At 51.3% G+C, this 17,328-nt stretch overlaps 1 protein-coding gene across 8 annotated transcripts; it reads right to left on the bottom strand.

The window, feature by feature from the left end:
• Window positions 1-5,325: 5,325 nt before the first annotated feature.
• HYOU1 (hypoxia up-regulated 1) lies at window positions 5,326-17,126 on the bottom strand. Of its 8 annotated transcripts, none has more exons than XM_027036687.2 (26): window positions 16,973-17,126; window positions 16,014-16,111; window positions 15,711-15,804; window positions 15,455-15,533; window positions 15,148-15,302; window positions 14,978-15,054; window positions 14,503-14,684; window positions 14,161-14,276; window positions 12,655-12,847; window positions 12,330-12,464; window positions 12,097-12,179; window positions 11,866-11,998; window positions 11,524-11,711; window positions 11,183-11,321; window positions 10,412-10,472; window positions 10,158-10,237; window positions 9,567-9,752; window positions 9,303-9,475; window positions 9,055-9,142; window positions 8,818-8,940; window positions 8,500-8,633; window positions 8,283-8,367; window positions 7,402-7,642; window positions 7,260-7,307; window positions 6,929-7,006; window positions 5,326-6,805 (listed from the first exon to the last, which is right to left on the bottom strand). In XM_027036687.2, the coding sequence occupies exons 2-26, from the start codon at window positions 16,102-16,104 to the stop codon at window positions 6,741-6,743; spliced, it is 3,027 nt and encodes a 1,008-aa protein (XP_026892488.1). In that variant the 5' UTR covers window positions 16,105-16,111; window positions 16,973-17,126; the 3' UTR covers window positions 5,326-6,740. The 8 variants fall into 8 exon arrangements, with proteins under 8 accessions (XP_026892488.1, XP_026892487.1, XP_026892486.1 ...); XM_027036686.2 differs by having other exon boundaries at window positions 16,917-17,106; XM_027036685.2 differs by having other exon boundaries at window positions 16,924-17,105.
• Window positions 17,127-17,328: the final 202 nt, after the last annotated feature.

Below are 17,328 nucleotides of genomic sequence, written 5' to 3'. Positions count from 1 at the left end.
AGCCCCAGGTCGGGCCCTGGGCTGATTGCTCGGAGCCTGGATTCTGCTTCAGATTCTGCGTCTTTCCCTCTCTCTGCCCCTCCCATGCTCACGCTCTGTCTCTGTCTCTCAATAATAAATAAATGTTAAAAAAAATTTTAATAATAATAAAAAAAGATGGTATCACTTACTTTCCATGTATCTATGAATTTTCCAGTTTTCTCTTTGTGACTGATGTCTAGTTTCATTTCATTGTGTCGGTGAAGATACTTTGTATGATTTCAGTCTTATGGAGTTTATTGAGACTTGTTTGGGAACCTAAAATATAGTCCATGCTGAAGGATATTCTGTGTACAATAGAGAAGAATGAGTATTCTGCTATTGCTCAGCAGAGTGTCCTATTGTTGGATGAAGTCTGTTAGGTTTAGTTGATTTATAGTGAGTTTTAAGCCCGCTGTTTCCTTACTGATCTTTCATCTAGAAGATCTATCCATCATTGAAAGTAGGGTAGTGAAATCTCAACTATTACTGTGGAAGTTCTATTTCTTCCTTCAATTTTTCATTGAGTGTCATTGCATGCTTTACATATTTGGGGCCTCTTTGGTTTGGTACATATGTTTATAATTGTTATAGCCTCTTAATTGATTCTTTTATTAATACATCATGTCTTTGTCTCTTATAATGAAGAAAAAATGTGTATGTAACAAAAATATAGAGAGAATGTCTTTCTTTATATATATTTTTTTCTTTATATATATATATATATATATATATATATATATATATATATATATATATATTTATCCTGAGAGAGACAGAGACAGTGTGGGTGTAGGAGGGGCAGAGAGAGAGGGAGACAGAGAATCCCAAGCAGGCTCTGCACTCTCAGCATGGAGCCCGATGCGGGGCTCAGACTCACCAAAGTGTAAGATTATGACCTGAGCTGAAAGCAAGAGTCAGAGGCTTAACTGACTGAGCCATCCAGGCACCCCTAGAATGTCTTTCTTAAGCCTCTTTTGACTTCTGGTCCATTTTGTCTGAAACTAGTAGAACTACTCCAGCTACTTTTTTAGTTACTATTTGCATGGAATATAATTTGCCCATTTTTTCACTTTCAACATATTACTGTTTTTGACCTAAAGTTAGTCTTTTGGTAGCCAGTGCACATGGGAACATGGGTCACGTGGTAGGACCAATAAATAAAGAATAATAAAAAGCAAAAAAAAAAAAAAATAAAGTGAGTCTTCTGGGGGGTACCTGGCTGCCTCCGTTGGAGGAGCACGTGACTCTTGATCTCAGGGTCACGAGTTCGAGCCCCACGTTGGGTGTAGAGATTACTTAAATAAATATTTTAAAAAATAAAGTGAGTGTTTTGGAGGCAGTGTATCCTTAATTATTGAGATCCATACTTGACTTTATTTTTTTCTCTTTTCCTTAAGCTTTCCAAAATTGATATCATCCCCTTAATAAGATAAATTCCTTAGTCGAAATTCCTTTACTTACCATCTCCAGTTGCCATCATTTATCATTTTGTTTCAGGATTCTTTTTTTTTTTAATTATTTTTTAATGTTTATTTATTTTTGAGAGAGAGAGAGAGAGCATGAGCTGGGGAGGGCCAGAGAGAGAGGGAGACACAGAATCTGAAGCAGGTTCCAGGCTCTGAACTGTCCGCACAAAGCCTGACGCAGGACTCAAACTCACAAACTGTGAGATCACGACCTCAGCCAAAGTTGAACACTTAACCGACTGAGCCACCCAGGCGCCCTGTTTCAGGATTCTGGTTAATAAAACAGCAAACATTTAGACAGTATGCATTATGTGCGTGGCACTGCCCTGAGAGCTTTCCTGTGTTATTTCCATTAATTCTCAAAACAACCGTATGAGGGTGGCACGATTTTTATGGGAAAACTGAGGCAAGGGGCTAAGAAATTTGCCCAAATCATAGGGCCATTAAGTGGCAGTCAGGATTTAAACCCACTCATCCCTGCTACCTCTTAGATAAACCAATTCTAAAGCTGTTAGGAAAAAAATAAGCGAGATTACCCAAGAAAAAAATTTAAAACTACAATAATTAAACTTGTGCTTTATTTTTTTTAAGTTTATTTATCAAAAGTTGCATGCTCTATTGACTGAGCCAGCCAGGTGCCCCAAACCTCTGCCTTATTAAAAATATATATATATATCATTGAGGGGTTCCTGAGTGGCTCAGTTGGTTAAGCACTTAGTCCAACTTCAGCCTAGATCGTGGTCTTGCCGTTCCTGAGTTTGAGCCCCGCATAGGGCTCTGTGCTGACAGCCTGTTTCAGATTCTGTCTTCCTGTCTCTCTGCCCCTCCCCCATTCACGCTCTGTCGGTCTCTCTCTCAAACATAAACATTAAAAAACGTGTAAACAAGAAGGGAAAAGCTTTAAAAAATTAAAATAAAATAAACTATCATTGAGACAGGATTAAAAATCCCAGTAGAAGCTCAAACCCACCTGAAAACTTGTTATATAATAAAGGTGGCTTTCTGTAACAGCCTAGAAAAAGCAGATTTCAATAAATGGTATTGGAATACTGGCTAATTGGATCCTGCTTCATACCTTACCATAAAATAAACTGTAGGTGGATCAAAAGATCTAAACACAAAAAAGTAGAACCAAAAATACCAGACAAAAGCATGGCAACGTAATCTTGGAATGGGGAAGGCCTCACCTCAGTACAACAAATCCCTAAAAGCCGTACAAAAATAGCAAGTTCTACCTAAAATAAATTTATGCCATACAAAATGATACAAAATAATAAATTCTACCTAAAATAAATTCATGCTGAAGACCACATACGCAGTCAAAGCCTAAACTGGGTAAGACAGATTTAAGTCACGGACTAAGGACTGATTTCCTTAATGCAGAGAGAATTCTTAAAGATCATTAAGACCAACCACCTAATAAGGAAAAGGGGCAACGGATAGGGAACAATAGCTTACGGCAAAAGAAAATACAAGCGGCTCTTAAATAAGATGTTCAACCTCAATCATAAAATAAAATCGAAGCCGCTTTTTAATTTTTCAGTCTGGCAAAATTACAGTATTAATACTGTATTGGTTAAAAAAATACTGTGTTGGCTTCAGCAACTGTGTAGGGTTGGGTCTCGTCTTGCTTTAAAAAGATAAGAAAAATCAAAGCCAAATGATTTGTCTCAGGTGTAGGTTACTGACTAGTTCCTAATTTGTTGGACTCCCAAACTCATGTCCTTAATCAATGAACAGCGCTGCTTCCCATACACATTAAGAATTAAACAGAATTAAAAGAAGGTAACACTTGAGAATTTACATTCGGGTTTCTCAGTATCACTGCCACGGACGTGTTGGGCAAGGTAATTTGTTGCAGTGGGGAGGGCTGTCCTGTGCATGGGAGAATGTTTAGTGGCATCCTTGACATCTATCCACTAAATACCAATAACACCTATCCTCCACAGCCCCTTACCTGCCAATTTTGACAGCCCCAAATGTCTCCACACATTGCCAAATGACCCCTGGTAAAATTTCCCCGGTTGAGAACCGCTGCCTTAAATATTCCTACCTTCTAATGTAACCTAAGAGATCAAGAAAACAATATTATGCCCAAAGGCAGTCACTGTTGTAATACTGAGAAGCAGAAACATCCAGGGGTGCAATATGGATGAAAGATTAAAAAAAACTATGGCATATCTAGCCAGTGTATTACAGAGTTGTTCACAATGCCCGTATGATGATGGAAACTAGAGAATCAAAAATTGATCCTTTAAAAATAATGGCTACAGGGGCGCCTGGGTGGCTCCGTCTGTTAAGCGTCCGACTCTTGATTTCAGCTCAGGTCGTGATCTCAGGGGTTTGTGAGTTTGAGCCCCACATCAGGCTCCACGCACTGACAGTGTGGAACCTGCTTGGGATTCTCTCTCTCCCTCTCTCTCTGTGACCCTCCTGCACACTCTTGCTCTCTCTCTCTCTCTCTCTAAATAAATAAATAAACTTAGACATGGAGGAAATGTTAACGCATGTTGCTAAGCAAAAGTGGCCAGGCTGAAAGGCTACATACTGTAGGACTCCAACTACACGACATTCTGGGAAAGGCAAAACTAGGGAGACAGCAAAAAGATCTGTGGTTGCCAGGAGTTACAAGTGGCAGGAGGGATGGACCAATAGAGCATAGATTTTTTGGACAGTGAATCTACTCTGTATGACATGTAATGGTGGGCACATGTCATTATAGATTTGTCCAAATTACAAAGAATGTACAATGTCAACATTAGTACATTAGTGAACCCTAATGTAAACTATACTTCCGGTGATGACAATAATCAACATCGGGTCATACGTTAGTACGACTATATTACTTTGGCGGGGGGTTGTTGATAGTGGGGGAGGCTGTGCGTGTGTGGAGCCAGAGTATATGGGAAGTCTCTGTACTTCTTGCTCAATTTTGCTGTGAACCCACAACTGCTCTAAGAAAGTCTATTTAAAAAAAAAAAAAAAATCTTCAGGCTTTAAAACATGTCTGACCTGTTCAAACTTTAGAGAAAAACAGAATCTTCCCATTATTTATTCAGCTTCTTAGACATGCGATTAAGGACTAGAATGATCTTCCTTTGGCAAAATATGGTTCCATCACCACTAACCCAAATTAACGGTGCTGAGTGGTGACTTTAGTAACACATTCTCATATCAGAGCAGTTAACAGCGAGTGCTAATGGGTCAGCCTTAAATTCAAACCTAGCCGAGGCACTTAACACCTCTGATTCCCTGGATCCATTACTGAGACCTCTGAACTGTCAATTTCATTTTCTTTTTTAAGTAGGCTCCACACCCAATGTGGGGCTTGAACTCACAACCCTGAGATTAAGAGTCACATGCTCCACTGACTGAGCCAGCTGGGCCATCTCCCGTGAACTGTCAATTTCTTACTTGCAAAATGGGGTTATCTTAAAAAATGGTAGTCACCTAAAAATGCCTGGGACATAGGGGTCCAAATGTCAAGGGAAAAATAAAACCACAATTGTGTTCTCATGAAAAAACAACTTACATATACGAATCTCAACTAAGTCCAAAACGTATTTTGGCGGTAGTAGGATACGTAATTTTAAGATTCAAACTTCTAGCGTCCAAATTTTCTATAATAAACATGTATTGTTCACACACAGGAGACGTTTTTTTTTTAGAGAGAGCAAGCAAGTGCACCAGGCGCCATGCTCAGCAAGGAGCCCAACCTGGGGCTCGAACTCCTGACCCTGGGATCATGACTTGAGCCAAAATCGAGTCGGATGCTTAACCAACTGAGCCACCACGCTGCCCCAGGGAACAAACATTTTAAAAACCATAGCACAAAAACTGTAGAAAAGAATATTTTATTGAAACAGTTTCTCAATTAACAATGGACCAAAGTACAATTTGACTCAAACCTGTCCAACCAGCCTCAACCGCTAGTGAAAGAACTCAAACATACAGGATGGGGTGGGACCCTTAAGTCTCATATCTGCCAATGTGGCAAAAAAAAAAAAAAAAAAAAAAAAGGAAAAAAGACAAAGGACAGACACAACCAGGTTCCCCCTTGCCCTGGGAGCTGGGTGGCGCTGTGGCTCCTGCTCCAGACGAATACTGGAGGACAGGCTCCCCAACATCGGCATGATGGGTAAAGAGCCTCCATCTTGGCAGAGCAATGCAAGAAAGGCAGGCCAGCCCACACCCTCTTCCTTCACCCACACGGCCTGCCTCAAAGAGGGCGAGGTGGCATTTTTACATTCACGCCATGGTCTCTCCTTCTCCCAGGGTCTTGGGATAGGGGCTCACAGTAGAAAGCACATTTTGGTCAGCCCAGGGGGCCAAGGGACCAGGGAAAGGCCATATCTAGGAGGGCAGAAGACAGGAGAGCAGAGAGGGCCAGGAGTCACAGGGACACGGAGGGACAGGAACAGGGAAGATGCAGACTCTGACAGTGCTCGCAGGATGCTGGCATCCCACGCTGGCCACTCCACACGCTTTCCTGTGTCTGAGAGGCCATAAGTGGGAGCTCCCGGGTTTTCAGACGTCTCTCCCACAGAGGCGGCTGGCTTCCCTTCTTCACGTTCTTGCTGCCTACTCTGGCCACCGCGGGTGGGGATGGATCTAGCTTTACTGCAGCCAGTCCAGATGGAAAGGCTGGGGCAAGAGGCAGACAGCTGCCTTACTCACAACCGGAAGCCAAGGAAACCAGGGGAAGAGTCGTCACCGGGGATGGGGCCTTTTAGGGAAAGACAAGACCTTGGAGGAGAAAATAGCATAGATAGGCACTCAGAAACCAGACCTGGTAACCAAGGCTCTGTAGACACTGGCCCCTGTAGGGGTGGACTTGGTAGTGGAAGAGGGAAGCAGGGAGGAGGACAGAGAAGACTGGAGACTCTCTAATAGCCCAGGGCATCCCTCTCCCACCTGCCAGGTCCATCGACCCCATCAACAGCCAATCTCTCACCTACCCACAGGCAAAGAATTAAGACATAATAGTGATTTTCCCCAAATGAGGGCCTGGATGGGTAAGGAACCAGGGGTGGGACTGGGAAATAAAACAATTTCAGTTTTTACCACAGAACCACTGCCGAAGGAACTGGTGAGCTGTCCCTTCCTCCCCCTTCTCCACACCTCCAATCAAGGTGAGAGAAAAGGAACCGAAGCCTCTGAAGGCAGGAGCAACCCCTCCCCCGACCCTCGATGTTTAATAAATAGAGGAGGTAAGAGAAGGGGGAGGGGTGAAAGGGGGAGCTGGGGGGTTGGTTATAATTCATCATTCTTCAAAGTCCACTTCTGTCCTGTCGGCTGCTCCTTCTGTTCCGGTTCTGCTGGGAGTGGGGAAGAGCGAAGGAATGCCAGCAGGTGAGACGAAGGTAACTGGCCCCGTTCTGGGCAGATCCTCCCCGCTGGGCCCTACTAGGCTTCCCAGGTGCCCCCAGCCCCATGCTCACCTGCTCCAGGACCTTCTAACTCCAGAGGTTCGGTGTCTGCCTGTTCAGATCCTGCTTTTGGGAGGAAGAGGTTAGCCTCTGCAGAAGGGAGGAAGGGACTAATGAAAGGGTTGGCAAACTTTTTCTATAAAAAGACAGATGGTGAATGTTTTAGGGGTTGTGGGCTACACCCGGCTTCTTTGCACAGACATGCTTGTGTGGATATGTAAGAACCTAAAAACGTAAGGACTGTTCACAGCTTGTGGACCTTCTAGAAACAGGCTGTGCCTGCAAGTCTGCTGACCCCTAGGCTTAGCAATATCCATATTCCCAATCACTTTCTTCAACTCACCAGTCTCTTTCTCAGGTTCTGAAATGGGCTTTGCATCTTCAGTGTGGCCTGGAGGAAAACCAGGGGTAAAATGTAGTCCCAGGAGGGAAAGGAGGCCTTCTTCCTGCCCAGTGGCACCTGGAGCCAGGCACCCTGCCCTCACCTGGTGGAGGGATGACCTTCTCTGCTTGGTCACTGGCACTGGCATTGAGGGGAGGCTCTGCCCGGGTTGCATTCTTGTCCTTGGGTCGGGGCCGGGGCTTGGTAAACTTGGCCTTGTTGAGCAGATACTGCACCTCACGGTCCAGGGCCATCATCTTGGCCTCGATGTCTTTTGAGAGCAACACCGGTTTCTCTGTGGTGGGAAGCTTGGCCTGCTCGGCCATGGTCGCATTCTTCCAGGCCTGTGGGTGAGCCCAGGACAGGCTCAGAGCTAGCCCTGGAGAGGGTAGGTTATCTCTGGCCCGGATGAAATACACCCCAGACCGGCCCCAGGCTCTTCCCTCAGATGGCAAACCACTCCACTACTCCTGGCTGTCAGCCCCACGATGGTAAGCAGACTCTTCAGAATGGCATCTGAGGCTCCCCACAAAGGAGTCCCAAACTCATAGCCATGTCTGTGGCTTACAATACTAGGGACCAACTACAGCTGAAGATCTTGATTATTCCCTGGTCTCTCCACCTCTGAGCTCTGGCTCAATATCACTCTCCACACACCCAAAAGGAAGAGTTTCAGCCTCCCGTGACAAGTTTTCCCTGGCTCACCTTCTGAGCGCAGCTCAAGCCCCAGCTGCTTGGAGCAGCTGCTCTAACCTCATAGGGATGGGCTCCGCTGCTCCTGCAGTCTGACAAAACTCATGGCCGTGACCCTTGCTTGGGGCTAATCAGACGTGGCCTCAAATGTAAATGCCTTCCGCCTTCCCAATTAGCTGCCGGGCCAGGAGGCAGCAGCTGCTGAGCCCCGGTTTCTCGGCATCTCCTCTCTGCCCAGCATAGCACACCTTGCCAGGTGAGCATCCCAGTAAGTGTTCATGCAAGGATTACCCAGGTCTCGTTGATGACTTTCTCCAGTGTTGTCATCTCCACCTCAGTGAAGATCTGCTCCATCTCTGGGATGAGCCGGGCGCCCCTGTAAGCCAGGAAGGAGACGGTGAGCCCAGGGGAAAGAGGGATCTGGGGTGTGGGCATGGGGCATGGGAAGCTGATGGACCTCCAGGCTTGGCAGGACCGAATAAGGAAGAAAATCAAAGGGGCTGCTCACTTGAGGAACATGCTGGAATGGTTGAGGAGATTATCAAGGGCAGCCAGCCGTTCGGGCCACTTCTTGCGCTCTTCTACCCGAAAAAACAACCCGTGGCATAGCTTCCTCAGCTCAGTCAGCTTCTCCTTTAGCATCTGACGGATGCAGGGTGGGAGTGGGCAGAGGAGGTTGAAGGGATGAGAGCCTGGCCCTGGAGCCGACCCCGCGTCCTTCTCCTGGCCTCACACCCCAGCTCTCCTCACCTTCTCTGACCTTCTGCCTGTAAAGAGCAAAGCAAGGGCTCCCATCCCACCCACCATGTCCTGGGAAGCCACTTACCACTGTGGTGGCCCCAAAGCCCTCGTCCTCCAGCCAGGCGGAGGCAGCGCCGAGTTTCCCAGAGATCTCCTCGCGCTGCTCCTCTGTGGACACTTCCTGGTACTCGGGTTGGTACAGTTTGTCCTAGAGAGGTGCACACGGGCCCAAGCATGCACCGAACCCCAAGAGCAGGGCTCACAGAGGCAGACCCTCCTCAGACACAGGTCCCGGGGCAGCTGTGTCTCCCAGCCCACCAACCTGGGTCTCAAAGATAAAAGCTTCCAAGCTGTTGGCAGCCTTTTCCCGTTCCTGCTTCTCTAAGTCTCGGGACGTCAAGTCTTGAAGTCTGTGGGATAACAGAAGCAAGCATGAGGGAGAGAGCATGTTGACCTCAGACCCTGGGGCAGACGGCTCTCCCTCCCATGGGTGCCACTGCCCTTACCACCCTGCGCGTGCATGCTCACACAGACACACACACACGCGCGTGCGCACAAGCCTCTACTCACTTTTGCACTGAGTGGGCCAGCTCATCCTCGGGCAAGTCAGGCAGGTCCAGAACCACCAGCTCCACCCCAATCTCCTCTACCATTCTTTGCTTCCGGGCAGGCTTCTGCTTCTTTTCTTCCTCTGGGGCTGGAGGGGCAGCCTCAGACCCTGCCTCCTTTTTCTCACTTGGCTTCTGGTGGGGGAAAGAAACGAGGAGGTCAGGGGAAGCTCAGGTCCTTCTATTCCCCACAGGCAGGCATCTATTCCCTTCGCCTCCGGCTCACCTGGGCCTCAGGCTTTTCCTCGTTTTCTTTTTCTGTGGCCTTTTCTTCCTCAGGAACTGCAGCCTCCTTCGGCTCAGTGGGTGGGGGCGGCGAGGTGTCCTCCACTGGGGCCTCCACCTCCTCCTTGAGCTCCGCTTGCTCTCCAGGCTCATCCTTGCTCCCCTCAGCAGGGCTCTCCTCTTCCTCCTGGGAAACAAGAGGTCCCCAGCAGAGCCTATGGATGAATCGCTCAGCCGGCAACGCCAAATCCCCCAGGCTCTGCTGCGAAGGGGCCTGCTGCTCCCAGCACAGCCTGGGGACAGGCAGATGACCATACGGTAACAGGCTGTGCAGACTACGGCAGGCAGTCTGGTCGGAGGAGCAGTGCTTCAAGATGAAGGGAATGTGCCCTGGAGCCTGAGCACAGGGACAGCTCAGGGTCCAGAAGAGGGTATGGTTCACTCGGCAAGGGCCCGGGGAAAGCGGGGAGGGCGGGGGTCTAGTCAGTCCTAGGCAGCTGGAATGCCTGCCCCAATCCCTCCCTGCCTCTGTTGCTACTACCCGGCCCCGTTCACCATCCTCCAAGCTCCCCTGGCTCCGTGCTGGCCTTACCTGGACAGTGTCTGTACCATTCTCTTTAGTGTCTGGTGTGGTACCACCTCCAAACAGGCTGGAGATGGTGTTGCCAAGTTCTAGGAGAAAGAGAACCCAAAGACTCAAAGAGGCCACAGCAGTGACACCACCTCCTTGCCCAAGGGCAAGGCCTGCCCGCCTCCCCCAAAGGCACACAAGTACATCCTCTCTCACACATACACGCGCACGCACACACACACACACACACACACACACACACACACTCAACTTACTGGTCAAGGTAGATTCCTCCTCTGGGCTGTCCTCCACCAATGTCTCAAACACAGACTCCACCTAGAAACAGGGATTCGAGGTGACGGGACGCACACGCCAACCCACCTCGTCCCCACAAACGTCCTGCCACAGTGGGTGTCTACTCACACACATCCACGTGACCCGTGGCGGTGCTGGCCTATTCCCTTACCCGCCTTCTTCTAAGGGATCTTGAATCAAGTCATCACTACCCCCCTGGATTATGAGCCCTCCTGAGGACTGGGTCATAGCTCCTTCTTTCCCTCACGGCCTTGCCCTTCTCCACTTGACAACAGAATGGGCCGTGATTTCCCACGGTACCTTCTAAAAGCTGTTAACCCCCAGAACTACTTTTTTTTTTTTTTAAGTAGGCTTCACGTCCAGTGTGGAGCCCAGCACAGGGCCTGAACCCACAACCGCGAGATCAAGACATGAGCTGAAACCAAGAGTTGGACTCTTAACTGACTGAGCAACCCTGGCGCCCTCTCCCCTCCCCCCAACCGCCCAGCCGCGAACCATTCTTTGAGAACGGATTACTTGGCCATTCGACAGATCCTGAAATTTACAACATCTGTAACTTTTTATAGGCCCTGACCCACCAGGTGCCTGGTTAGCTGTGTTTAGAGCCAGGACTTAACCACCTCCATAAACCTTTCTCGCTTATCATGTTCTAATACCAGGTGGAACTGCTCTGCAAAGGCTGGTGGGGCCTGGACCCTTGCCCTGTACCCACGGTCTCATTCTGCTCTCACCCTGAGGAGGCTGAGCACGCCACTCTCATCCAGGTTGAAGTGAGCCTTGATGCCCTTAGACTCGTAGTCGGGATACTTCTTGAAGCTCTCACCCACACCTTTCAGCTTCACTGTGGTCAAATTCTGGGAGCCAAATACCCTGGTTGGGGAGGAGAGAGCAAGTCCAGGGAACTCAGCCAGCCAGCCTCCAGCCTTTGACTACAAGGCCTCCCAGCACGAAATGTTGGGCCCTCCAGAGAAAATGCTCACCCCAATCCTGACCGCACAGCCCGCTTCCCCCTGTCAGCCCCGTGGCCCCAGATCCTCCCTTCTGGAGCCCCCACCTCGCCCCACCCTCTCACCGAAGATCCTCGGGCCCCAGGAAGCCCAGGTCACCATAGTTGATGTGGAAGTTAAAGTCATGGTTGTAGCGGTTAAAGGTGATGACTTTGCGTTGAGGGTAGGGCCCCATTCGGGAGAAGAGAACACGCTTATTGTGCTTCAGGCTGCGAACCCCAGGCTCCTCCTCCACCTCCCTCGTGAACTCCACCTACACAGCAGGCAGAGAGGAAGCACACTGGAGAGCCAGAGCAGATTCTGGGGTAAAGGTACGTGGAGACCGTCAACTGGCAGAAAACAAGGGTACAGGCTACGGCAGACGAGAGAAACCACCCTCGCTGAGGTGGTCAGATAGGCCTACTCACCAGGATGGGGTAGATCACCGCATCTCGCACTACAAACGGCTTCACCTTGAAGGCTTTACTGAGCGCGGCTGCCTGGTACACAGCCCCCATAGCAGCTGCTTCGTCTGCGTTGATGTTCTTCCCCAGTTCCTCCCTGCAAAAGTCCTGCGCTTCAGCACGTCTACTCTGGAGCACCCAGCCTGGTCGCCCTCTCCGCAGCCCTGGCCCCAATGCCTCAGCACCCACACTCACTTGCCCACAGCCTTCAACAGCACCTCCTGAACTTTGGGGACCCGAGTGGCCCCACCAACCAGGATCACCTGCTCAACCTCATCCTACAGAGAATGGGAAATGGAACGGCACATCATCAGCCCTCCTCGACACCGACACATCCGGTGACATTCCCGCCCCCTCCCCCCTGCCACCTAACCACTTTCTATCCCACATGCCCCCCACCCCATGCCCACATCTCACTACCCCCTCACCAAATTCATTTCGGCACTCTGGAGGGCCTGCTGCACAGGCCCGGGCACCCGCTCAAATAAATCTGCACACAACTCTTCAAACTCCGCACGGGTCACTTTCGCCTTGAAGTCCACATCATCCATCAGGCCCTCGATCTAGGAGGAGGATGGGGCAAGTCAGAGCGCCCACCCAGGTCCTCCTCTTTGGGGGAGCAGGTCAGAAATCGAGGGAATTGGACTTTGGGAGAATGGTAGGAGGCCTGGGAAGAGGGATGGGCCACACCGCACACCAGGGGCCTAGCTCAGGATGGAGAATATTTGCCCTCGACCAGCCATGAGTGGGCACCTGTGCCATGTGATCAGCGTTGGCACTCAGGACGGTTTTGAGTCGATTCGCCTCCCGTAGCAGCTTGGCCATGGCACGGGGGTTCTCCCGCACATCCTTAGCTCCCTGGCCCTTCCGCTGTTTGTTGAAAAGCCTTGCCAGGTGCTCACGCAGCCGGAGTTCCATCTCCAAGCCCCCCAGGGTGCGGTCAAATCTATCCAGGGAAAAGAGAAAAAGCGTGAGGAACACACAGTGTCCCTTCATCGACCTAGGAACCTCACCTTCCTCCCACGTGGCTGACACCTCAGTGGCAGTTCACGTGCGTATCCAATCCACCGTACTTACTGGGCGTTGACTATCTGTCTCTGGAGATGCAATTAACAGCAAAGAGACAGGGAACCTGCTGTCAAGGAGCTTACAGTCTAGCATCGAACAATTACATGAAAAAAAATGCCAACCACCCCGAGTTATAAGGGAGACATACAACAGCGTTAGAAGACGTAGAAGGGAAATGCCCCCTATTTACAGACGCCATAGAAAGTTCTGTGGAGATGTGATGCCTGAGCTGAAACCTGCAGGATTGAGTGGAGTTAATGGGTTGAAGAGAAAACAACCCTAGATGGAGGGACCAGTGTGCATAAAGACCCTGAGGTGAGAAACAGCCCAATGAATAAGTTCCAAAGGACAGGCATGGTAGAACTCAAAAAGCAAAGGCTCTGGGTAGAGACAAAAGGGAGGAGTCAGAGCTCTCACAGGCCACAATAAAGGTCTGGGACCACTAAGGTTTTTTTTTTTTTCCTTTGAAAGAGAAAGCTGGTGAGAATGCGGGCACGTGCGAGAGCAGGGGAGAGGGGCAGAGAGAGAATCTCAAGCAGGCTCCAGAGCCAAAATCAAGAGTCCGACGTTCAACCGACTAAGCCATCCAGGCACCCTGCCACTGAAGGCTTTTAAAGATATAGACTATAATCAGGTTGGCATTTTGGAAACAACCTTCTGGCTACAACGTGGAGAAAGAACTGAAGGGGGGCCACAGTGAAGACAGGGAGACCTTCTATCATAACCCTGCAGGTCAGAGATGATGGAAGCTGGGACTAGAGTGGTGGAGGAAGAGCCGCACAGAAAAGAACGGCTCAGAAAACCAGACCACGTCACCAGTAAGTACGCTGAAAGTGACAAGAACAAGCAAATGACCGCATCTGACACTGCGCATGGTCGGTAGCCCCACGGATTTCCTAAGTAATAGCTCTCGGTAAGTTCCCTGCCTTCCCAGTTTGGGGAAGCAGGAGGGAAACCCCCATGTGGCCCTTTACAGAGCCCATTTTCCAGAGCATGAGCTAGGCTTCGACCCACAGGCTGTCTTCCCAAAATGTCCCCTTCTCTCTCCATCTTCCCCCGGTTATTCCAAGAGGTACCCTACAGTGACCGATGCTTCAGGAGAACATTCATGCAGGGAGCAGAAAAAGGAGGCAGCTGCCCCTCCAAGAAGAAACCCCCGACCCGAGGGTGTCTCAGCAAGTACCCACTTACCCCACTCCCCGGATCTGCAGCTGTGGCTGCATCCCCGCCTCCTTAGTCTTCACCGTCTGGTAGGTGACAATGGTGCACACGGTGCTGCCAGAGCCCATGTCATAGAACATGACGTTCTGTGGAGACACCGAGACAACTGTCACGGAAACCTTCTCTAACTCCAAGGTGCTGTATCGACTCTCCACTGAAAGCCGAAAAGCCCCAACGCTGGCCGAGAGGGGCCTGGTGTTGCATTTTGTCAAGGGCTAGTCGTGCAAACGAGATGCAAAACAGAGTAAAGTGGTCTCCGTCGTCACAGCCAGCCAGCCTCCAAGTCCGGTGAGAAGTTCCTCCCCAGCTCACCTGGGCAGTGGTGTTGATATCTTTCCGGCGGAAGACGCCGTAGCTGAGGGCGGTGGCGGTGTTGTCATTGATGAGCTGTAGCACTTTGAGGCCAGCCATGCGAGCCGCCTGCAGCACAGCTCGGCGCTCGGCCTGATTGAAGAAGGCTGGCACGGTGATCACTGCATCCTTGATGGGCTGCTCTACAGAGGGCAACAGACCAGGGTTCCCACCAGCTCCATACTCAGACGACCCTTTCCGAGTCTTGCTACTAGTGACCTGGGCCAAGTAACTCTTTGCTGTGTGGGGCTATTCTGTGCATTGTAGGATCTCGGGCAGCATCCCTGGCTTCTGCTCATTAGATGCCAGTAGTAGCTCCCCAGTTGTGACAACCAAAGATGTCTTCAAATATGGCTGGCTGTTCCCTGGGAGACAAAACTGTCCCACTGAGACCCTAGGGAACCTGGCCACCGCTGGCCCCACCTTAGCCACTCACCTGCAAAATCTTCAGCCAGGGAACGTGAGTAATTGAGAACCATGCCAAGTACCTCCTCAGGTGAGAACTGTAGCTGCCTGTGGGGAGGGGATGAGTTAAAGGCAAGGACAACCATGAGCAGGGGAGCCCATCAGGCCCACTGAGCCCACTGTCCCCAGCACAACACTCACGGACTGATCTGGAAGTGCACAGTCTGCCTCTGTGGGTCGAAGCCTAGCTCATGCTCTGGAAAACGGGCTCTGTAAAGGGCCACATGGGGGTTTCCCTCCTGCTTCCCCAAGAGGTGCTGGAAGTAACGCAGTGTCGCCTTTGGATTCTTGATGGCCTGAGAACAGATAAATAAGGAATATGGCGTGAGGTTCCCAAGTCCACCATCACCTACTTCTCACATCAGAGGCTGGTAAGAGAACAGGCTCTGGGGTCTGACATCTCTTTTCTGCCCATCGCTTATGGGAAAGGGGTGGGCTGTTAGCTCACCATACTTGCTGCACTGTCTCCAAAGAATCTTTCATTTTCTTTCAGGGTCACAGTCACTGGGGTTTTCCTCCGGGATTCCCTGAAAAAAAGAGACATAGGGCCCAGGTGCCTACAGCAGGATGTGGATTCAGGAGCCTCAACACCCCAAATACAATCACTTAGACACCAGCCTGTTGTGGGCCCTCGCAAGAACACACACGGGCTTGGAGCACAGACTTCCCTCTTCCTCCACCCCTGACACTGGGGCCGCCCTCACTTGTTCAAGACAATTTCCATGGGCACTCCGGGTTTGACGATGGCCACCTTCATGGACTCGCTGCCCAGGTCCACAGACATCACTGCCAGCGTGTCTGAAAGAGATTTATTGATTACCCCCTGTTCCCCAACACTCCTGAGTCCCCTCTAACCAAAGCACTTCACCCTCCAAAGAGAAGGAAAGATAGCAAAGATAAAACCCTAGGTTCAGCAACTCAAGAGTCCAACTTCCAACTAAAAGCCTCCTCTCCCACCATAGTTCATTCATCAATTCTTCTTTTGAGCCCACTACTGGGGTACATACCACTCAGTGCCAACAGATCTGCCAAGAGCAGAGCCATCAAGGCCCAACAGGCTAGCCTCCTCGGCCTCTGCCTCCTGATGGTGGCTGCCATTGTGCCTCTGAGGGAGGAGAAAAACAACACTTGTAACCGGATGCCCTGAGTGAAGAAGACAGAAACTCATCCCAGAACAGAGAAGCTTTAAGATTCATACTCCACCGTCACTAGGTAGGGCAAAGGGGCCTACATCCCCCTCCCCGCCCTCCTAATAAGGACCCAGCACTCTCATCACACAAAGGGTCCTGGGCTCCATCCACCACATCCCTAAACAGGGAAGGTACCGGGACAGGAGAAAGGAGACCAGAGCTTTCCGTCCATGGCATAGGCTGTAACTGGCTCACCCTAGCACTGCCCCTGCTGTTAGACACCTGGGGTGCGGCCAGGGATCCCCGCCCAGGGCTCAACTGCCTCCCTACACCTGGAGCTCCCCCGCTGGCGGGGAAAGCCAGGCCGGGCCTGGACGGGAACTGAGAAATGGTGACGTTGGAGGCTGGGATGTTAGAAGGGCCTGTCTCCTCCTCGGTATCCTTTCGGGTTGTCCCGCCCGCCGCCCGTTCTCCATCCCAACCCCCCGCCCCGCTGCCTACACAGACGCCGTGCCTGCAACGGTAAGATTCCTCGCCGGGCAGGTACCGAGTCCCCCGAGTTCACCTAAGCGTCACCTGGCGAAGGCGGCGGCTCCCACCCCCGGAAACGCGGCCCGGCCCTCCCCTAAAGCGTGGGGGCGCCCCGGGACCGAGCTGCGGGGTCAAGCGCACCGGCGTCCGTGCGGCCCTTGCTCCCGCTACCGACCCGCCCCCGGAGCTAGCACGTTGCCTCTCCTAGGAGGGTTGGCCGGCTCCCATCGCCATCCCCAACCCCGTTACCGCTTGCCTGCGCTCCTGCGGCCCCAGCTCTGGGACAAACGCGGCGGCGGACGTACCCACGAGGCCGGCAGGGCGCCCCCAAGCCCGCGCCCTTCACAACTCCCCTCGGTTTGCAAACTGTTACATTAGCCACCAATCTCTCCGCGGCGTCTCGCGCACCAGCCGGCCCCGGACGCGGCGCGCGCTCATTGGAGCCTCGGCCGCCCGGCCCTGCGCCGCGCGCCGGGCCCCGCCCCCATCGCCGCGGCGCGCGCTCCCATTGGGCCACGTCCTAGGCCCGCCCCCTCCTCCGTCGCCGGCTTCAGGCCGGAGGCTGCCAAGGGGCCAGTCCGCCAGTTGGGGGTGGGAAACGGCCGACGCCGGCCCGGGATTGGGCCACGTCATGGGGCCCGGCGCGCGCCCCGGTGCGTTC

Source organism: Acinonyx jubatus, chromosome D1 (genome assembly GCF_027475565.1).
Source record: "Acinonyx jubatus isolate Ajub_Pintada_27869175 chromosome D1, VMU_Ajub_asm_v1.0, whole genome shotgun sequence".
Taxonomy (NCBI): Eukaryota; Metazoa; Chordata; class Mammalia; order Carnivora; family Felidae; genus Acinonyx; species Acinonyx jubatus.
This window is presented reverse-complemented; position numbering and strand designations above follow the sequence as displayed.